General features: G+C 42.2%; 1 protein-coding gene across 1 annotated transcript in view; it reads left to right on the forward strand.

Annotated features, from left to right (window-relative positions):
- Positions 1 to 23,287, forward strand: part of LOC102262684 (transformation/transcription domain-associated protein) — a 133,276-nt gene that overhangs the window by 97,233 nt on the left and 12,756 nt on the right. The window contains 15 exon segments of the mRNA XM_014539091.1: positions 592 to 771; positions 1,456 to 1,602; positions 2,807 to 2,926; positions 3,142 to 3,429; positions 3,591 to 3,728; positions 4,401 to 4,513; positions 4,955 to 5,090; positions 8,316 to 8,507; positions 10,541 to 10,769; positions 11,362 to 11,627; positions 12,827 to 12,927; positions 17,092 to 17,293; positions 18,748 to 18,912; positions 21,594 to 21,684; positions 22,904 to 23,049. Coding sequence (XP_014394577.1) covers positions 592 to 771; positions 1,456 to 1,602; positions 2,807 to 2,926; positions 3,142 to 3,429; positions 3,591 to 3,728; positions 4,401 to 4,513; positions 4,955 to 5,090; positions 8,316 to 8,507; positions 10,541 to 10,769; positions 11,362 to 11,627; positions 12,827 to 12,927; positions 17,092 to 17,293; positions 18,748 to 18,912; positions 21,594 to 21,684; positions 22,904 to 23,049 — 2,514 coding nt within the window.

Here is a 23,287-nt window from a genome sequence, read left to right on the forward strand (position 1 = left end):
TGGGGGTGTGGGGAGGGTGGCATGAGCCAAGGCCTGATTCTGAAGCCTATAAGGGTTGTGGGGAGTAGGCACGGAAGTGTTACATGCAGGTGGGGAGTGTTACATTACGAAAGTTCTTGTGAGCCTCGCTATAAGGAGCTTGCACTGTTCCCTGAGGACTGTGGAAGCCATTGGGGGGTCAGCTATGTGGAAGAAGATGCATTTGAGAAGAGTATGTCAAGATGAGTTAGGGAGTTATGTCCAGGCAGGAGGTGACATTGGCAGGACTTGGTGCTGTGGCATGAGTGATGAGAGAAAAGAAAAAATTAGGTGGCTGAAGCAAAGGAACCTATCGTACCAGTCTAGGCGAGGATGCTCGTCTGGGACGGGAGAAAGATGCTGAGCTGAGTTTGCTCTTAGACAAGAGTCCGAAGTTCCTGAGTGAGGAACGTGCAGCGAGGTTAGACTTTGTGTCTAGGCTGGGGAGATGTGCAGAGCAGAGTCGTGGGTCTGGGGCCATCAGAATGGGCATGCTTGTCAAGATGATTAGAGAGTGACTGGGGTCCCACACGCCCCCAATGCGAGATTTACTTCTGTCCTCAAACCCTCTAGCTTCTCTTGGCCGTGTGTGAGAAGAGCACTCCCATTGGTACCAGCTGCCCAGGAGCTATGCTCCCGTCCATCACCAATGTCATCAACCTGGCCGACAGCCATGATCGAGCAGCCTTTGCCATGGTCACACATGTCAAGCAGGAGCCTCGGGAGCGAGAGAACAGCGAGTCCAAAGAGGAGGTAATGTCTGGATTGCGGGTGCTTCCTTTTCACAGCAGAATGCCCATTTCTCCAACTTTACATCAGGGTTATACTTCTTTAGGGCAGGAGCAATGAATTGAAATCTGTTTACTTTAAAAGCTCTAAATGTGATACCTAGATTCAAGTTTAAAAAATTATTTTTTTGCTAATCCTCACCTGAGGATATTTTTTCCATTGATTTTTTTTTTTTTAAGAGGGTGTGGGAGGTGGGAGGGGGAGAGAAAGAGAGAGAAGCATTGATTTGTTTCACTTATTGAGGCATTCATTGGTTGATTCTTACATGTGCCCTGACCTGGGATTGAACCTACAACCTTGATGTATTGGGACGATGCTCTAACCAACTGAGCCACCCAGCCAGTGCTCCTAATCTTTATTATTCTTACTGTTGGAACTTTATTTTGCCTTCCATAATCCAAATATGAATGCAAAATGGTGTCATCTAAAAGAAAAAGAGAGAGAAAGAGAAGGAAATAGGTCTGATCAAGTTAATCTGTATGTTGTTTATTTTAGAATTCAAGATTATTTTAATAATTGTAAACTTCTGGAAATTAACTAAAATTTTACTTGCCAAAAATGTAATGAAGTTTATAAGAGTTATATTTGTTGGATTTTAATTATTTGACTCTTTGGTTTTGCTTATTTGTGTTTGTTTTTGTTTCTTAGGATGTTGAGATAGATATTGAACTGGCTCCTGGAGATCAGACCAGCACACCCAAAACCAAAGAACTTTCTGAAAAGGACATTGGAACCCAGCTGCATATGTTAACCAACAGACATGACAAATTTCTTGATACTCTCCGAGAAGTGAAGGTCTGTGTGTAGGTTTGGAAGAATAGTTGTGGGTCCCCCCCCTTCATATTTTGAATCCTAAATCAGTATTATTCCACAGCCATGTAATATTTTCTTTTACAAGTTTCATTTTCTTTCCTTTCTCAATGGGAACCATTATTGTTCTGTGAGAATCTAAAGTGGATGTTTTATGGAAAGATTCGAGAGAGGACTTACATTGTCCTATGGGAAAAAATAAAAAGAAGTTAATTCCCCATTACTGTCCCTTGAAAGAAATGGTAAAGTTGTTTACTAAATATATATGATGAGACATTGCTGGATTATATTTCAAGTGCAATAAAAAAGAAGAAAATGAGAATATGTGGTGAATCAAGTTCACTTTTGGGAGCAGGGATCTCCAGATACAGATTCTATTTTGAGATGTATCCACATCTTTGGCTTCCACAAACTTTCAGGTTAATTATAGACATGATCGTTTTTCAGGTAAGGACTCTGAGAATCACATATGGCTCCATATACTGAGTTACTTTTGAGGAGTGTTACAAAGAAACAGAGATGTTTCTGGTCATATCAGGAGATAGGTGTGCCCCATGGGCTTCATGCAGGCTAGAAGCCTGGCTATTTTAGAGGAAATGTTGGCAGCTAATTCAGATTTTCAAAAACAACAAAGCTGTGGACAAAATCAACGCATCTGTGGATTTGATAGCTTTTGGGCCCTTGAATTCCCACTCCAGGCCCTTTCATGGTTTCGTCATTCCAGTCACTCTTTCATCTCTTGGCTGCTGTCAGTTGCAGAGACTCTGAACTTTCCAGGCCCTTGATTTATTCTTCGGAATTGTACCATTGGCATATAACTTACCTCATATGCGTGTGCTTTTTGTATTTCCCCTTTTATGTTTTCAGTGGCCTTTGCTTGATGGCACCTGTGCACCGCTCATGTGTACTTTCAGTGTTAGCATGTTTGGAAATGCCCTTAAAGTTAGAAAATGAAGGCGTGTCACTGATGAGCCCTCACCCATGTCTGTGCTTGGCTGCGGAGGCCAGATGGGTTGGTCGCTGTGCTCAGAATCTTTTCACTGTGACGTGACACTGCTCAGACCGTGGGGAGTTTGGAAGTGGAGCAGTGGGCCTGCAGAGCCTCCTGAGCGTGAGTGTGTGAGGCAGCTGCTGGCCGGAGGTTTAGCACAGGCCATGTCGGGCTCACTGACCTCTTTTCTGTCTGTAGACCGGGGCCCTGCTCAGCGCCTTCGTCCAGCTGTGCCACATTTCCACCACACTGGCCGAGAAGACCTGGGTCCAGCTTTTTCCCAGATTGTGGAAAATTCTGTCTGACCGACAGCAGCATGTGAGTATATTCTTAAATTTCTGTTTTGGGAAATATAGTCTTAGCTTTCAATAAGTATTTCTGACAAAGTAATCTTGATTATGTTTCAAAGGATGAAGAAAAACTATTGACTGTTATCTAAGAGTCAATTATTAAAAATATTTACAGATGCTGTGTGAGTCAAAACATGTTGACTTTTTGAAGGGAGACTGAATTAACATGATCTTTGGTTTTAGGCGCTAGCTGGTGAGATTAGCCCGTTCCTGTGCAGTGGCAGTCACCAGGTGCAGCGGGACTGTCAGCCCAGCGCACTGAACTGCTTCGTGGAAGCCATGTCCCAGTGTGTCCCTCCGATCCCCATCAGACCCTGCGTTCTGAAGTACTTGGGGAAAACACACAACCTTTGGTTCCGCTCCACATTAATGCTAGAGCACCAGGCTTTTGAAAAAGGTCTGAGTCTGCAGGTTAAGCCAAGACAAACAACAGAATTTTATGAGCAGGAGAGCATAACTCCACCTCAGCAGGTGAGGCCCCCCTCATGTGTTAATTACATCTTCCTTGCCAATGACATCATGGTCTCAATAGACATCTCCCAAGTGATTTTAAGTTCTAGCACAGTGAAGTTGCTTTATTGGAAAAAAAGTATTTGTCATGTGTTCTTAAAAACCACGATCTGTGTTTTCAGGAGATACTGGATTCCCTTGCAGAACTTTACTCTTTGTTACAAGAGGAAGATATGTGGGCTGGTTTGTGGCAGAAGCGTTGCAAGTATTCCGAGACAGCAACTGCTATTGCTTACGAACAGCATGGATTCTTTGAGCAGGTAGCCACTGTCCAGTGAATGGAATGCATGGTTATGTTATATATTGTAATATTACAATATTATAGTGTCCTCAAGTCAGTTCACATTCACATAAGAGGTTTACTGTTTTACTTGAAGCACCTGTCCTACACATAGAGGCCCTTTGAAGATTCAGCTTAGATAAACGTATATGACAGGAACTTACTTAAACGTTCAGCCCTAAATCCTTTGCCAGTAGAAGCTAATGTGGGTGTTTTTTACAGGCACTCATTGACCCTATTGGAAGTGGAAGGTGGATGGCCTTCTGTGTTTAAATTTTAACCTTCGTGCCTGTCCTTTCAATGTGGCATGGGTGGGCCAAGGGCACAGTACGGTTGTCAGCCTTCATAGGACACTGAGCCACAGGAACTCTGGAAGCATAGGTATGGGCTGTGGCCTCTGCTCTTATTGCTGCAGGACAGAGTGGCTCATCCTGGGCCGGCAGCCTCCCTCTCCTCCATTCTGTGTGGGAACGGCGCACCCTCCGTTCTCCTCCTTCCCTCCTCTCTGCTCTGTGAATAGGAGATTCCTGGGGCAAGTGATTGTAGAGGAGAGTGTCAGGTGCTCCTGGGTCTATGACCCAACTTGCCCATTGAGCACCAGCTGTGGGAAGTTGCCTGAACAGCAGTTTGACAGCATTATCAACTTCTTTAGGCACAAGAGTCCTATGAGAAGGCAATGGATAAAGCCAAAAAAGAGCATGAGAGGAGCAATGCATCCCCTGCTATTTTCCCAGAATACCAGCTCTGGGAGGACCACTGGATTCGGTAAGCCGGACAGGGATGTGTTCCTGCCAGTTAAGGGAACCCGTGACAGATCTCTGAAATGTTCTCATAATGAGTGTTTTTAAAAGGGAACTTTGCTACTTTCTTCATGGCTCCATCAAGAAAAGAACAAACAAATCTACGAACACTTTTAAAGACTTGAGTAATTAAAAATGTCTGTTGGAGAAACGGATTCCTGCCTCTCCCCTGCTCTGGTGCTCTGAGCTCTCCGCTGTGCAGTGGGCGGTTCTGGGGTTGCAGGAGCAGTTCCTTCCAGAGGGCAGGTGGGAATGCAGTGGACCAAGCCTTCCTCCCACAGAAGCCCACTCTTCTCTGGGGGAAGAAGGCTTTTCTTCTGTGGAATGGAAATAAACGGCTATCCCTGTGCTTTCTGAATCTGTTGGTTTGTTGGTAACTGAACTTCCCAAATCCCTGGTCTTCCAGGTGCTCTAAGGAATTGAACCAGTGGGAAGCCTTGACGGAGTACGGCCAGTCCAAAGGTCACATAAACCCTTACCTCGTCCTGGAGTGTGCTTGGCGTGTGTCTAACTGGACAGCCATGAAGGAGGCGTTGGTGCAGGTGAGACCTCCCTCCTGACGACTACAGTCTCAGGTTATGTTTCCACAGCTGCGTGGGTTCCTTTTGCCAAAGCCGTGAATCTCTGTGGAGATTTCTCTTCACTTAGAACAACCTGGGAATTTTGGCAGATCAAGATAACTTTTGGGAAGCAAGAATGCATTTGGGTTATCTCTAACACCTTTTCTGAATTTGAGTTAAATTATAAATTGTTAGTTTATCATTCAATTATAATAATAAGTATCAGTTGTGGAGGCCTTGGATTCTAAGTGTAAATGAATAGTACCTGGAGAAATCTGGAAGAACAGAGTCAGTTTTACTGGTGGAGTTGATGGGCCGAAGCACAGCTATAGAACTGAGTACAGCAAAGGGGACTCCTACAACTCCAGGGCTTGGCTGTCAGTAAAAGTTTGGAGAATGAACCGGTCTCCTATTCAAAGCACATTTTGTATTGTGGAAGTGATGGTGGTGTAGTGTAAGTGAAGTTGATTTATTAACTTGGTTGAGCTCCACATTACAAAAATTAAACTCCATCCAGAGGGATTGGGTGCATGATGAGAGAGTGGCACACGAGTACAGTTCCCTTTCTCCCACTGGGCATCAAAAGTGATTGGACAGTGTAGCCTGTGTACCATCTGACCCCACAACATATTGTTACTGCCTTATTATTGTCTTCGGATGCAGCCATTCTCATTGCTCTTTATTTTTCCCTGCCTCTGTGCCCGTCCATCGTATGCTCCCTCAGCCCCTGTCCCTGCCAGCTTTTGGTCTTTCTGTGTGGTGGTCATGTAATGGAGCTTAGGGGAAGGAAATGGTGTCATCCTGTTCTCGCCTACCCCTTTACTCACTGGGTTTTCTTACATTCATGCCAGCAATTTTCTTTATTCTTAACGTGGAAGCCGCGAAAACACATTGAGATCGTAGGCCCCTTTCTTTGAAATGATGAACCTAACATTTTAAACTTTATTGAGGCTACAGCACTTATTTCATGACTAACGTTCCTTTAACAAAATGCAAAAGATGAAAGAACTGAAATAGTCACAAACTGTTAAACACATTGTGGTTATAGAGCCCAAGTCTTGACTTTCAGGTTGGGATCTGGGAAATCACTCATCTGATGCAGGGAGCTTGTATTACTCCGAGAAATAACCAGTCACTTGGCTCAGTGGTTAGAGCGTTGGCCCTCGGCCTGAAGGGTCCCAGGTTCGATTCCGGTCAAGGGCACGTACCTTGGTTGCAGGCTCAATCTGAGTGCGTGAGGCAACCAATCGATGTGTCTCTCTCACATCAATGTTTCTCTCTCTCTCTCCCTCTCCCTTCCACTCTCTTTAAAACTCAATGGAAAAAATCTCCTTGGGTAAGGATTAATCAGAAAACAAAAAATAAAATCTTTTCAAGGTTTCACTTAGCTGGATATGTGCAGTGTCATACTGCCAATAGGTCTGACAAATGAATTTCTTTTTCAAGAAAAAAATCTTGATTATTTTCCCAAAATTGTAAGGCATTTGCTGATTAGAAAAGAGCTCAAAGTATACAAACATTCTGAGTGATTTTTAGTAAATTAATTTAAAATGGTCTTTATAGGACTAAATATTTACTTATTTACCAATATTTAAAAGGAAAAACACAACTTACTTTTTTATTCCTGTGCATTCTGATTATAGGACTTCTTGCAGTAGTCCATTTCTTGGTGTGATTTAATAGATGGGTTAATTTTTTTCAGTGGTGAGAAATTAAAAGAGATGCCTTTGCTATTAGTGTTACAGAGGATAGGTGTTTTAATTGCCCAAAAAAAAGAAAAAAGAAAAATGCCTGTTAATTAGTGTTTAAGTCCAGAAAATGTGAGATTGGTATAATTTTAGACGATCATGTTAGAAGCAGATGTGTTCACAAGTTTGCCTTCCTGAATTTCTTCATCACTGGGTTGTTGAGATCTGAGGGGTCAAGAATGTGAATTTGAATTTTTTTGTTAATCCTCACCCGAGGATATTGCCTTCCCGCCGCGCTTCGCCTCCTCGTGCCCAGCCGGGCTCAGGTCCGCGTCGTACCAGCCGCTGAAGCGGTTCTCCAGGTTCCACGCGCTCTCGCCGTGCCGGATCAGCACCAGCTTGTAGGCAGCCATGGTGGCGGTTCCGAGTGCGGAGCAGACTCCGAGGATATTTTTTTCCATTGATTTTTTTAAAGAGTGAAAGAGAGGGGGGAGAGAGAGAGAGAAAGAAACGGCAATGTGTCTCACATTGATTGGTTGCCTCCTGCACATGCCCCAACTGTGGCTGGGGATCTAACCTGCAACCCAGTTATGTGCCCTTGACCTGGAATTGAACCTGTAACCCTTTGGTGTGTGGGCTGATACTCTAACCACTGAGAACCATTGGCCAGTGCAAGAAGGTGAATGATTTTTGAAAGTAAGAAGTCAAAACAAGCCAAGGTATAAAATACAGGACGGCATTATTATTACATCATTTGGGCAAAGAGCATTAAGGCACTAAAATGTGTATAATTTTTATTGTTACTTCCTAAAGGTGCTTAACAATGAATGTTTCTTGATCTTGTTACAGCAAGTCCTATGCAATTCCTTCAGCAGAGATAGCCTTTTATCTTCTTATATACAGAGATTATTTTTGAGACTTTAATTTTTTATCATTTAAATGCTCTGTATGAGATTGATAACATGTGATGAGTTCTAATGCTTTCTCTCGAAGGTGGTAAGCAAGTACATGGGCTTTTAGGGACACACGAGGATCCTTTACCCAGCTGTAGCTGTGTGTGCGGGAGCAAGGGTTAGGGTTACAGATTAACTTCCCAGAGTAAGAGTTGAATTAGGAAAAGTTCGTAATTTCACTGGTATTTGTCAGAGTGGAGATGAACATGTGTTTAATACTTTGGACTTCACTGGGTAACTTTGTAGCCAAGTGATGGTGGCTGATCTCATCTGTAGTAGCAGTGGTGATCAGTTTGCCTTTTTGGCACCACTGATACCTTAAAACAAGGAGCCAGTGGCATATTTTTGTAGCTGGAGAGATTGGCCACGGACTGGTATTTGGAAAAGGAGAGTATCCAGAAAAAGTAGTTGAAATGTATGACTTCTCTAAATAAAAGAAATGTCTGTTTATAGCTTAATTTCTGCTTATTGCTTTGACTACAAAAATACATTGACTTTCCTTTTTGACTCTTTCTGCTGAGAGGAAGAATACCCATAGTTTCCTATGTAATGTTCTTTATTACCAGGTAGAAGTAAGTTGTCCCAAGGAGATGGCTTGGAAGGTCAACATGTACCGTGGATATTTGGCTATCTGCCATCCTGAGGAGCAACAGCTCAGCTTCATCGAACGCCTGGTGGAAATGGCCAGCAGCTTGGCCATCCGTGAGTGGCGGCGCTTGCCTCATGTGGTGTCCCATGTGCACACGCCTCTTCTCCAGGTGGGTTATGGTACATTAATGTGAGCAGCCTCATGGGCCCTCATAGCAGAGAATAGCTTGTCCATGCGTAGATCTGTAAACTGAACTGGATGGCAGAGAGGAAACTCCTTCTACTTGTCTTGTCCTTTCCCACTTAAACTCATCCTCAGTGGAAGGAAGGCAGAGTGAAAATGTCGACTAAAATGTTGCTTCTCATTTTTGGAACTTCCAAGGGATTTAAGTGACAGAAGATATCCTCAGGAGTGATTTTGATGATTTGCATTTTTGCTTTACGAATTTTATTTAGTGCCCACTATACCACCATCAGTGTGATGCCACTGTTCAGTTCGAAAGGTCTATCATTCTCTGAAACTTTTATATAGATATATATTTAAATTGATTTTAGAGAAGTAGGGAGAGAGAGATAGAAGAGTCAATGATGAGAGAGAATCATTTATCGCCTGCCTCCTGCACACCCCCTACAAGGGATCAAGCATGTAACCAGGGCATGCGCCCTGACGGGGAATTGAACTGTGACCTTCTGCTTTGTAGGTTGATGCTCAAACACAGAGCCACACCAGCCAGGCGGAGGATATATTTTTTTGGTTTGTTTATTTGCTTTTTGTATAAATTTTTTAATTTTAATGTTTGTCAAATTGTAGTGTAGGAAAGATGAATTTTGACAAAAATACTTTCAGTAGTTAACCAAAAAAGAGTTATCTGGTTAATTCATGTATCCAGGCTTAGAACTTCAGAGTATCTCCTTCATTCCCTTTGGTCCTCCTCAATATCAGGACTTGCTGTGTTTTCCTTCAAAATGGGTCTCAAATGTTTTTGTGTGTTTTTTTTAAATTGTCAGTATTACAGATGTCTCCCATTTTCTCCCTTTTTGCCCTCCTCCACCCCACCCCACACCAGGTCTTCCCCATACTATTGTCTGTGTCCATGGTTATGCATATATGTTCTTTGGTTAATCTCGTCCTCCTCATCCCCACCTGAGATCTGTTATTCTGTTACATGCATCCATTCCTCTGGCCCTATTTTTTTTTTTTTTGGCCCTATTTTGTTTGTCAGTTTATTTCATTAGATTCCACATATAAATGGGTCATGTGATATTTGTCTTTCTCCAACTGACATATTTGGCTTAGCATAATACTCTCCAGATCCATCTATGCTGTCTCAAAGGGTAAGAGCTTTTTTATAGCGGCATAGTATTCCATTGTGTAAATGACCCACAACTTATATAGCCACATCGATCAATTACCTCCTATATATACCCCGGATCAAACCTGCAACTTAGGTATGTGCCCGGACCAGGAATCAAACCCGTGACCTTCTGGTACATGGGATGACACTCCAACCAACCAAGCTACACCGGCCAGGGCGAGAAGTGCTTCTTTTTATTTTATTAATTTTTATTTTTTAAATTCCTGTGGGAGGGGAAGGTGGAACTTAATGGGTAGAATTTGGATAGATTCAAAATTGTGGCCAGGGCTCTCTCAGTAAGGAGATGGCACCAGAAGTTTGGAGCTAGCAACACATCTAAGGTTTAAAAAGTAGTAAACTATACAGACTCATAAGACACGTGATTGAAAATGTCTGTACCAGCCCAAAGAGATAATCAGAACCATGTTTTAAAATGCTTAATATGGCTGTGGGTTTTTAAATGTTGATGGAAGGCAAGCGTGAGGGACTAGGCTGTTCTTTCCTTAGACATTGGCAGAGAAAGAGCCAACCATAGTTGGAAAAGAGAGAATTGTTTTGGGGGTTATCTGTTAGCAACTTTGGTATCTACACCGTTCTTCTTCCCATCTCCTGTCTCGCAGTGGCCACAGAGCTGAGATTTAAAATTGGGATCAGGAGAGCAGTGTTGGAGGTGAAAAATGAGTTAAATGTGCAATCTAAGGTGTCTGTAGAAGTTAGAGTGCTTTCTTTCATAATAGATTTGTGAGATCTTTACAATCAGTCTGATTCCTGATTGACTCTGGTTTATTTTCTCATGTGATCTTTGATATAATGCTTACTGTAGAATCTCTTACGTTGGTTTCATTCAGGCTGCCCAGCAAATCATTGAACTTCAGGAAGCTGCGCAAATAAATGCAGGTTTACAGCCGACCAACCTGGGAAGGAACAACAGCCTGCACGACCTGAAGACGGTGGTAAAGACCTGGAGGAACAGGCTGCCCATTGTGTCCGACGACTTGTCCCACTGGAGCAGCGTCTTCATGTGGCGGCAGCATCATTACCAGGGTAAACCTACCTGGTCCGGCATGCATTCATCATGTAATTTCCCAGACACCCCACTGTTCTGGTTTCATGTCTTGGTTTTTTATTTCTTTTACCAGATTTTCTGATTTTTGGTGGGTATGGGAGATGGTGGTGGTATGGTGAGACAAAGGTGAAGGTGGTGAAAGATGGGAAGGATTTTTCTACCTGTTAAATTTTTTCTAGCTAGAACAGAAGTGCTGCTTGACACTGCTTCTTGCATCAGGGGCTCAGGCCAGTGTGATCGGAGCTCTGGGTTGTGGCTCTTTGTTTTGAACACCACCCCTTACCTCCCACGAAGAACTGCTCTTAGGTGGCTGTGTGTGTAGCCTTCTCCAGTTTTCTGGTCCCCTCTGCTCATACACTAAACCTGCCAGACATTTGTTTAGAGCAGCCTTCATGATTTAGTTAGCCAGGATGGTAACACTCAATAGTTCTTTTTATATCTTCCTTTTGATATAAAATACAAGGAAAAGTAACAAGAATTTATTACGGAGCTTCCCATCTTCATAAGCCATGTGTGTTTGTTTTCATTTTTTACTTAAGCCTTATTGTGGGACACTTTGAAAATGTTTGGCACGGACTAATAACTCATTTCTTTGCTCTCTAGCTATTGTAACTGCGTATGAAAATAGTTCTCAACATGATCCAAGTTCCAATAATGCTATGCTTGGAGTTCATGCCTCAGCTTCAGCAATCATCCAGTATGGAAAGATTGCCCGGAAACAAGGACTGGTCAATGTAGCTCTGGATATATTAAGTCGTATTCATACTATTCCAACTGTTCCTATCGTGGATTGCTTCCAGAAGATCCGACAGCAAGTCAAATGCTACCTCCAACTGGCCGGAGTCATGGGGAAAAACGAGTGTATGCAGGTAGAGTGCCATCAGTGCCTGGTGCCTGCCCCTGTGCCCAGCAGATCCAGTAAAGAAGGGTAGGAGTGTCCACATGGAACTCCTGGTTCAGACAATAGGGAAGAAGTGTTAGAACTTTCAACAAATACAGCCTTAGTAGGGAAGCAGATCTTCCTGAACAAGAAAAGGAAAGGAAAGCACTTGAGTGAATACATATATATGTTTTAATCCTCACCTGAGGCATGCTTTTATTGATTTTAGGGAGAGTGGGAGAGGAGAGAGAGAGAGAGAAACATTGAAGTGAGAGTGAAACATTGAATGTTGACTCAGGTATGCGCCCCAACTGGGGATCAAAAACCTGCGCCTGCAACCTGGGAATGTTCCCTGACTGGGAATCAAACCTGCTACCTTTTGGTGTACAGGACAATGATCCAGCCAACTGAGCCACATTGGCCAGGGCACCACTGGAGTATTTGAATTACATTTTATCATCTCTGTTCTATCATATACTTGGTTAATGTATTTAAGGAAAAAAATTAGACTGCAGAAGTAGGATATTGTAACGTAGATATTGGCTATATTCAGAGGAATATTAATAAAATCAATAAACTGTTTAGACATCTATATATATAAAAGCCTAAGCAACCGGCCGACTCACCAACCGACTGACTGTCCAGTAGCTATGACGTGCACTGACCACCAGGGGGCAGATGCTCAATGCAGGAGTGGAAACCACAGGCATGGAAAGATGGAACAGACTGATGAATCTCAGGGAGAAGGGGGAAGGGGGAGGGCCGGAAGAGATTAACCAAAGATCTTATATGCATATTAGAAGCCCGGTGCACAGATTTGTGTACTGGTGGGGTCCCTCAGCCTGGTCTGCGGGGATCAGGCTGAAACCAGCTCTCTGATATCTTCCGAGGGGTCCTGGATTGCATGAGGGCACAGGCCAGGTGAGGGACCCCACCAATGCACAAATCCATGCACTGGATCTCTAGTATAAAATAATACCCTTAAAGTGTCTAGAACCTGAATTAGCATTTAGTGATTCAGTTTAAATACTACTTGTCAATAGATATTCCTGGTAGGCAAATCTGTTGTCAATTTAAAGTACATTTGTCAATGACCTTTAGGATATATTAGTTAGATGAATATTTTAATGAATTTGTTATATTGTATAAAAATTTCAAGGACTTTTTTCTACATTTTTTTTAAAACAGGGACTTGAAGTTATAGAATCTACAAACTTAAAATACTTCACAAAAGAGATGACAGCTGAATTTTATGCACTGAAGGGAATGTTCTTGGCTCAGATTAACAAGTATGTATGTTACATAGGAGGAAAGTAAGAGTAAAACTCAACAACTTTTAAATGGTTATTTATTACTTGAAGCTGATGTGAATGTCAAGCTTGAAATTGGTATGATTCGGTGATAGTTGTCAGGTGTGATGTTTCAGGTGTTATACCTCTGCAGAGAGAGTAACTTCCAGCGGATTGATAAGCCAGTTTGATGTGTACTTTAAAAGCTTTTTAAAAAGGAGTTGCTTGAAAACAGAATGGCTGATAACATGGATTCATTTCTCCATTTTCTCAGCATGCCATTGGGGCACAGAGTTGATCTCTTTTATGGAGATGCTTCTTATTTTAGAGCAGGGGTCAGTCATCTATGGCCTACAGGCCAAATCCAGCTAGTGTCTGGATTTGTAAATGACATTGGAGCACACCCACACCACTGACGTGTCTATGGCTGTTCACAATATAGCCACAGAGTTGAGTTGTGACAGAAATTATATGGCCTGCAAAGCCTAACCCGTTTTCTTACTGGTCCATTACAGGAAAAGGTAGCTAAACCCTGTTTTAGAGAAATGAATATCAGGTGAAATTTTATAAAATATATAAATTATGTATACTTACAAGATGCTACCTGTTGCCATATAAAGAGCTATAAAACCCACCTTTCATGTTTTCAGTTATAGGGGTTGCATTAAGCTTATTCTATATAATAAAAGGCTAATATGCAAATTGACTGAACAGCGGAATGACTGGTTGCTATGACGTGCACTGACCACCAGGGGGCAGGCGCTCAACACAGGAGCTGCCCCCTGGTGGTCAGTGCACTCCCACAGGGCCTTGACCTGAACTCCCAGCTGGCGAGCACAGCGGCAGTGGCGGGAGCCTCTCCTGCCTCCACAGCAGCGCTAAGGATGCCCGACGACTGCCGGAGGCCTGCTCCCTAGGAATGGGCCTAACCTGGCAATTGGACATCCCCCGAGGGCTCCTGGAATGCGAGAGGGTGCAGGCTGGGCTGAGGGACCCCCGACCCCCCAGTGGACAAATTTCATGCACCGGGCCTCTAGTTTTTAAATAAAAGCGATTTTGTCAAGATAAAAGGGTTTTATCCTCTTAAAATCTGTTTTAAATTCACATGAAACCCTATACCTGTTAGCAGTCTCTTCCTTTGTCCTCTGACAGCCACTAATCTACTTTCTGTCTCTATGATTTGCCTGTTGTCGACATTTCATATAAATAGAATCTGGCTTTTTCACATGTTTTTTAGGTTCATTCATGTTATAACATGTATCAGTGCTTTGTTTCTTTTCATGGCTGAATACTATTTCATTGTATATTCCTACATTTTATTTATTCATTCAACAATTGACATTTGGGTTGTTTCCACTTTTCAGCTATTATGAATAATGCTGCTGTGAGCATTCATGTAAAAGATTTTGTATGAGCATGTTTCAAGTTTTCTTGGGTATATACTCAGGAGTGGAGTTGATGGGTTACGTGGTATTTCTTTATCTTTTTTTTGGTTAATCCTCACCTGGAGATATTTTTTTTCCATTGAGTTTTAGAGAGAGTAGAAGGGAGAGGGGCAGAAAGAGAAACATCAATGTGAGAGAGACACATCGAGTGGTTGCTTCCTGCACGAACCCCGACCAGGGTGGCGGATCGAACCTGCAACCCAGGTACATGCCCTTGACTGGGAATCGAACCCACAATCCTTTGGTACATGGGCCAACACTCTAACCACTGAGAAACACTGGCCAGGGCAGTACTTCTTTATCTTTTTGAGAAACTGCCAGTTTTCTACAGTAGGTGCTCCATTTTCATTCCCACCAGGATAGTCTGTGTCTCCAGTTTGTCCACCTCCTTGCCAGCATTTGTTATTTTCCATTTTTCTGATTATGGCTATCCCAGTGAGTATAAAGTGGAATCTCATTATGGTTGCTTTGCATTTTTCTAATGACTAAGGATGTTTAGCATCTTTTAGGTGCTTCTATATCATTTATATATCTTTTCTATACAAATATTTATTCAGTTACTTTGCCCATTTTTTATTTGTGTATTTGACTTATTGTCGAGTTCTAATTATTACATGTCTGGATATGTTTCCTTCAAATACATTATATTTTCTCATATTATATAAGCGATCTTTTTACTTTTTTGATAGTGTCTTTAATGCACAAAGTTTATCATTTTGTTGAGTCCAATTTATCAGATTTTTGTTGTTCTTGTTGCCTGTAATTTTGGTTTCATATCTAAGATACCATTGCCTAACCCAAGGTCATGGTCATGTGCATTTACTTCTATGAGTCTTATAAGTTTAGCTCCTACATTTCTCTCTTTAATCCATTTTGAGTTAATTTTTTAATATTGCATGAGGGTAGTTGTCCAAAATTCATTCTTTTGCATGTGTATATCGTGTTGTTACCAGCACCATTTGTTGAGAAGACTGTTCTTTCCCCCTATTGAATGGCCTTAACTTTGAATCAGTTAATCAGAAATGTATAGCTTTATTTCTGGACACAGTTCTGTTCCATTGGTGTGTATTTCACCCTTACACTAGGACCACACTGCCTTGATTGCTGCTGCTTTGTAGTAAGTTTTGAAGTTGGGAAGCATTTTCTTAGTTTGCTATTTTTCAAGATTGTTTTGGTTTTTTGAGGTCCCTTACATTTCCATATTAATTTTAGGTTATTTATTTCTGCAAAAAGAGGCAGTTGAAACTATGACAGGGATTGCACTGAATCTGTAGATTAATTTTAGGGGGGCAGTATTGCTACGGTAATAGTATTAAATCTCCAATCCATGAACACAGGATTCATTTACTTAGGTCATCTTTAGTTTCGTTTAACAATATTTTATAGTTTTCAATGTACAAGTCCTACATTTCTTATGTTAATTTTATTCTTAAATATTTTATTCCTTTTGATGGTATAAAATGCTTTCTTAATTTTATTTTCAGATTGTCCATTGCTAAGGTATAGAAATACAACTGGATTTTAAATATTGACCTTGTATTTTTCAACTTTGCTGTAATAGTTCTTTTGTGACTTCTTTAGGTTTTCCTGTATATAAGGTCATGTAGTCTTCAAATAGAGATAGTTAGCATTTTCCTTGCCAATCTGCATGCCTGTTTGCTCTGGCTAAGAATTCTAGCACTAAGTTGAAGTAGAAGTGGTGAAAATGGACATCCTTGTCTTGTTCTAGTTCTCAGAGGAAAACTTTGTATTGTCCAGCATTGAGTATGCTATTAGCTGTGGGTTTCTCATATATGACCTTCATGATATTAACGTAGTTTCCTTCTATTCCTAGTTTGTTGAGCATTTTTATCATGAAAAGGTGTTGCATTTTGTCAAATGCTTTTTCTTCATCAACTGAGACAATGTGTTTCTCCTTCATTCTGTTAATGTGGTGTAGTATATGGATTGATTTTTGTATATTGAATCACTCCTTGCATTGCTGATAAATCCCACTTGGTCACTGTGCATAATCTTTAAATATGCTGTTGGATTTGGTTTGCTAATATTTTGCTGAGGATGTTTGCATCTGTATTAGTAAGGGATATGGATGTGTAGTTCTCTTTGATGTCTTGTACATTGTTGGTTTGATACTAACATGGTGCAGCCACTATGGAAAACACTTTGGCAGTTCCTCAAAAAATTAAACATAGGAGCAGTTCCACTCCTTGGTATATTACCCAAAATAATTGAAAATGAGTTCTCCTATAGGTACTTACTCACAAATGTTCACAGCAGCACTATTAAAGTAGCTAGAATGTTAAAACACCTCAAATGAATGGGTAAACAAAATGTGGCATATACAGGTAGTGGAATAGTATTTAGTCATAAAAAGGAATAAAGTACTCATACATGCTTCACTCTATGCTAAGTGAAAGGCCAGACACATAATGTGTGATTCCCTTAACATGAAATATGAAGAATTGGTAGATCTATATAGAGACAGTAGACAGATTGGTGGTCCCCAGAGGTTGCTTAATGGCTGGGGTTTTATTTTGGGATGATGAAACGTTTTGGCACTACATACATAGAGGTGGTAGCTGCATGACCTGTATGTCCAAAGTGCGTGACTGTACTAAATGCCACTGAATCATTGTTCACTTTTAAATGGTTGATTTTTTTTATGTGACGTTCACCTGGAAAGAAAACCAAATTAATGTTTTGATTTGTGTCCTCACAGGTCTGAGGAAGCAAACAAAGCCTTTTCTGCAGCTGTGCAGATGCATGATGTGCTGGTGAAGGCTTGGGCCATGTGGGGCGATTACCTGGAGAACATCTTCGTGAAGGAGCGGCAGCTGCATCTTGGAGTGTCTGCCATTACCTGTTACCTGCATGCATGCCGGCATCAGAACGAGAGCAAATCAAGGAAATACTTAGCCAAGGTGAGGCCAAAAGAATTAGCTCTGACCAGAGATCAATCTGGTAGCCTTCAAGTTTGGATGACAATTCAGCTACTTCCGAACTCATGTTGGGTGAGAGGCTTATTTCATGCCTTAACTCTCCATTTTTATCACTCTTCAAAGTACCTTTCCTATTTCAGTTTTAAAGCTGAGAAAACTGAGGCCTGGACATACTCGGGATCCCAGGACATTTAAGCAGCAAAACCAAGCCTGGAGTCTGGGTCTTAGGTCTCAAGTCCAGTGTTCACTGTGGGATTTCACACTAGACCAGCCGTGGGCAAACTACGGCCCGCGGGCCGGATCCGGCCCGTTTGAAATGAATAAAACTAAAAAAAAAAAAAGACCGTACCCTTTTATGTAATGATGTTTACTTTGAATTTATATTAGTTCACACAAACACTCCATCCATGCTTTTGTTCTGGCCCTCCAGTCCAGTTTAAGAACCCATTGTGGCCCTCGAGTCAAAAAGTTTGCCCACCCCTGCACTAGACAGAGGTTCCTGCCGACTGATGAGGGGTCTGCAAGGAGACCTTACCTGCTAGATACCTGTTAGATTCTGCTCTCGCCTGCAGGGACAGTGCACATGTTCATAGAGCCTGTCAGCTCTAGTCGCAGGTCATGGTGAGTCCCATGGTTTCTGCGCACACTACAGGGTGAGGTCCTGGTTGCTGGCATTCTCATCCTTCGTTGCCTCAGCATAGTGCTGGGCACAGGATTGGCAGTTTGACATGTGCCCAGTGATGGGCATCAGCTTGAGAGTCCTTCAGTGTTGCTCCTTCTTGTCCCTCATCCCTGCCACAAAACATATAAATATAGCCCAGAATTAATTCTTGCAGAAAACTTAAGAATAAGTTATTTTTCTTTCCTGTTTTGTTTGTTAAAGGTGTGGATTTTTTAAGAATTCCTTGAGGTGATGCCAAAATGTGGAACGTACAGCAGCACATAGTAGTTCCAGCCAACTATAGAAACAAACAGACTCCACGAGGCAAAGAAACCTCCCAAATATCTGACTCCAAATTTGCTTATTTCTAGATGTCATTGTTTCAAACATCCTTGGACACAGGGCTGCCGGCCTGTGGCCTACCTGATGCTAGGGTGGTGCTCCTCTGAGATTTTTAGCAAAAGTCCAGTTTGTATTGGTGCGGTCATGGGTGTGAATTAGCAGGGTGGCAGGCCCTCACCATCCACCTCAGGGTCACTGGCCACCGCCAGCTAGTTGATTGGATCAGTTAATAATTGGCATTAAAGCTGACTCTAAACAAAAAACTTTATTTTAGGTTTTGGTTTTATTTATCTGGTAAGTTTAGCAATATTGTTGGCCCTTTGGTGATATGTTTCCAGTAAAACGACTCTATATGGTATTTTAATGCTGGAAAAAGTCACTTTAAAGGCCTCAGAATTTTTATTCGACTCTAGAATTTTTCCTTCTACCCTAGGTGCTGTGGCTTTTAAGTTTCGATGATGATAAAAACACTTTGGCAGATGCCGTCGACAAGTACTGCATTGGTGTGCCACCCATCCAGTGGCTGGCCTGGATCCCGCAGCTGCTCACCTGCCTGGTGGGCTCAGAAGGAAAGCTGCTTTTGAACCTCATCAGCCAGGTCAGAATAACAAGGTGTCTTTGTTCACAAAAAAATTGTCTTTGTTTCACTTTTTTTTCCCCCAGAAAGAAAATGTGCATGCTCAAAGCATGGGAAATAAGTCAAAGAGATGGGAACATATACACATCTAGCTATCACTTTAAATAAAACATAATTAAATGTGATTGAAGAATATATCAGTGTTGAAATGAAATAATCTGCTATAGCATTGCTGTATTAAGGTGGTAATTTCTTTGCTTGAACATGTTGCCACGTAAGATGCAAATACAGTCAAACCTTGGTTCTTGAATATCTCCCATCTCGAACAATTCAGTTCTTGACCAAGTTGTTCACAGAATAAGTGTCTTGGTTATTGAACGCAACTTCAGTTCTCGACCTGACAACCCTTTCTTGCTGATACCTCAGCATGACAAAAAGTATCTCTCAGGCCACAAGCAAAGGAGGGAATGCGAGTCAGTTTACCGCTAAACATCCCAGGAAGTTATGCTACATATATATGTGTGTGTGTGTGTGTGTGTGTGTGTATGTGTGTATGTATATATGTATATATATGTATATGTATTGCTTTTGTTGCTAGAAATGGATGATTAGCACAATTTTAAAACATATATAGGCCATCAGAAGTGCTACTGTTGCTAAATGATCACAGGCAATTGAAGAGGTAGAAAAACTGGTTGATTTGGATAAATGAAAAGTAGTTAGCATGTGACAGCATGTCACAGGCAGTGATATGTGAAAAAGCGAAGATGCTACATGCTGACTTTCTGAAAGACACCCATGTCATGAGTGCCAAAAGTGATTTAAGGGTAATAGGAGTAGTTCTATAAATCTAAGAAAAGAAGTGTTTGTTTATAGATTAAACAGTACATTAGATATGTACTGTATATAAGAAAGGTTAAAGTAGGGAATCATTTGGGGCTCTGGAACAAATTAATTTATATTATTTCTAATGGGAAAAAATGATTGTTTTCGAACAAATTGCTTCTCAAATAGTTTTCAGAAACAAATTTGAGAACTAAGGCTCCACTGTGAATAACGATTCTCTTAAAATGTAAGATTACTAGTGAGTACTCTGAGAGCTGGTCACAGTGAAATGTGTGTCTGATTGCTATTTTATAACCGATTTCCTGTCTGTGCCAGGAGGTCTTCAGAGCTTCCCTTCAGAGTAAAACTCTCCCATGCATGTGGAGGTTGTTGCCCTTGGTAGAGTTGTTTGGCTGTGGCTGTTAGAGAATTAAAGTTGGGTGCACTGAGGTTGGTGACAGGGCATCGGGCAGATGGCTTTCATTACCATTATTTAAGAGTGGTTCCAGAATGTTCCTGTCCTGAGAAAACATTAGGGGAAGGACCCAAACAGTAGAAACTTAAAGATACCTCAGTCTGGAATATAGTACCTTTGTGCTTCCTTTTATAAAATTACTAGAGGCCTAGTGCACAAATTCGTGCACCAGTGAGGTCCCTCGGCCTGGCCTGCAGGATTGGGCCAAAACCAGCTCTCCAACATCCCTCAAGGGGTCCCGGATATTGAGAGGTGCAGGTCAGGCCAAGGGAACCCACTGGAGCATGATCAGGGCCGGGGAGAGACGCAGGAGGTTGGCCAGCAGGGGAGGGACCTTGGGAGGGCTCCAGGGTGTGTCCGGCCCTTCTTGCTCAGTCCTGATCAGCCAGACCCCAGCAGCAGCAAGCTAAACTGGTCAGAGCATCTGCCCCCTGGTGGTCAGTGCACATCATAGCGAGCAGTTGAGTGGCCTTAGCATATCATTAGCATATTATGCTTTGATTGGTTGAAAGGCCGACTGGTTGATCGGACACTTAGCATATTAGGCTTTTATTATATAGGATAGTCATGTAACTTTTCATGAATGAGGAGCATCGTCACCAAGCACTTAGGAACACGCCACTCATCATTTTGTCAGTTTACTTGGCTTTTTACATGTGGTGCATCATCTGTTTTTTACCCAGAAATGGTTTTATTTTTTCCTTGAGAGGAGGTAGCTGTGTTTCTGGAAACTGGCATTTTGCTTGGGGTTTATCTCTCAGGATGTAGATTCGGTCTATGTGTATTATCATTCGTGGAACATCTCTTAATGTACATTAGCTGAACCACCCCGTGGCTGTGCTAGAGTGAGATAATATCTACTCAGCTCTTTGAAGGAGCCCTGTAACCCCAATTTGATAAAACTGGTTTTTCTAACTGTAAATAGAAAACTTTAAATCTCCTCCTTGCTACAGTTATGCAGAGTAAGGTTATTCACTGATAAGCCTAATTGTCAGCTAGAATCATTTCACACTTCCCATGAACTGTGCCAAATAGAAGGCTGATTGGTTGGTGTCTTTTTGTGTTTTCCTTTGGTTGCCTGAATGAGTTTCAGGGACTTATGCATTTTGCCTTCCTGAGACTTACTGAATCAAGTGAAAGTATGGTTTCTGTGTCATTAATGGTCCCCATGCAGAACTGCTGAAATGCATGCACCGTGTTGATCTTTCCTGGGTCTTTAAAGCTAAACTGGATGTTTTACCTGCTGTTTAATCTGGCCTCATCTATTAGTCAGTATTTGCTTCCTTGGTCCAAATGTAGACCAGCCACCCGTTTTTGATTTATATCAGTTATTTTGATACAAAGTGTCTTCATCCAGAAGAACAGTGAGCAGTGTTCTTCATTACTCCTTGTCTCTGAGCAGGTCGGACGCGTGTATCCCCAGGCAGTCTACTTTCCCATCCGGACCCTGTACCTGACTCTGAAAATAGAGCAGCGGGAACGCTACAAGAGTGGTATGTCTCGGGCGGGGCCAGCTGGCCAGGCTGTGGAGGGCTTGTTCCACGGGGCATTCCCATCCAGTCGGCTGTGGACACGCCTGCCCCACAGCAGACTTCCTAGCACGTGGGCCATTCTTTAGCCAGTGAGAGAGAGAGAATATTTTGGGACCAGAACCAGAGCCTGATCCTCTTGAGTGAAATTTATGGTTCTTCTTTACCATAATGTAATTGGGTGTCCATTTACCTGAGTGATTTGATCCTTAAGTAGAAATCATATATGAAATTTTTAGCTATAGATAATTACAAGTAACTTACCTAATTAGTATAACTACATCCTGGTAAGCAGTATAAATGTTAGTTACTATAAGGTTTTAAATCTATATTGAGTAGTCGCTGTATATAAAGAAATAACTTATTTGATGGTTCCAGTTGCCCACTAAGCATGCTGCTTTGTAAACAATTAAAGGATCGTTTGCTTCAGAATATTTTTACTACCCGGACTTGCATGCTGCGAGACCAGAGTCTTTCTCAGCAGCATCGCCTGCCAGCGAGCTGGGTGGGTAGGAGTTTGCACAGCACACTTCTGCCCTGACCTCCTGGGCCCACCTCGGTAGATTCATGTGTTGATCATTTGAAAATTAAGATGTTTTTATTCTAAGTGAGCTGAAGCTTAGGTAAATGGGGCTCGTGGGTTTTAATAACAGTTCTCATATAGCAAGTGATGATATTTTTCAAAAATATCATTTTATATGTGGTTTGGCTTTCCCGGGTGAAGAATGTAGACTTGCTTGTTAACTACTCTTGAGCTACAGTACGAGGCAGGTATTGTAAACAAAAATGTTTATACTTAGAGTCAAGTTAAAAGAGGGAGGACAGTGCACACTGGTGCGGCCTCACAGACTCCCCAGCCAGCATGCTGCCACGTTTGCTTTCTTACCAGCATGGATGCGCTCTGCTGAGCCAGTTGAGGCCAGGTTGTAGACAGTCACATTCTCTGTGCCGAGTCCCTCAGAGCACCTCTCCTGAGAACCGGGCATCCTCCCACATAGTCCTGGGGAAACGTCTCGTGTGTCAGCATCGGCAGGAACCAGTGTTCCTTTGGCCGGTGGGTCCTCTAGAGCACCAAGCTCTAGCATCGGTCAGTTTGCGCTGACATTGGCGTTGTGTGTGTTGCTCTCAGATTCTGGACAGCAGCAGCCAAGTTCAGTGGGTAACCAGTCCCATTCTGCATCAGATCCAGGGCCCATAAGAGCAACAGCACCCATGTGGCGCTGCAGCCGAATCATGCACATGCAGCGGGAACTGCACCCAACCCTTCTGTCTTCCCTGGAAGGCATCGTCGATCAGATGGTCTGGTTCCGAGAAAACTGGCACGAAGAGGTACGTGGATGTGATCTTGAATGTCGTTCCACATGCTTTTGTGGCCACTTGATGGTCAGTTAGCTGCCTGGTCATGTTTGTTGTTGAGTTGAATGATAGAGTTGGCAAAGAGTTAATGTTTGCGCACTAGTGTGGCCTTAACTATTTGAAGTGGGAGATTTCAAATGAGGGTGAAATTGAGAAAACCTTCTGCCCTCACAGTGCTTACTTTGCTTATTCATATGAGCCCAGTCACTTA

The sequence above is a fragment of the Myotis brandtii genome, unplaced genomic scaffold, assembly GCF_000412655.1.
Source record: "Myotis brandtii unplaced genomic scaffold, ASM41265v1 scaffold208, whole genome shotgun sequence".
Classification (NCBI taxonomy): domain Eukaryota; kingdom Metazoa; phylum Chordata; class Mammalia; order Chiroptera; family Vespertilionidae; genus Myotis; species Myotis brandtii.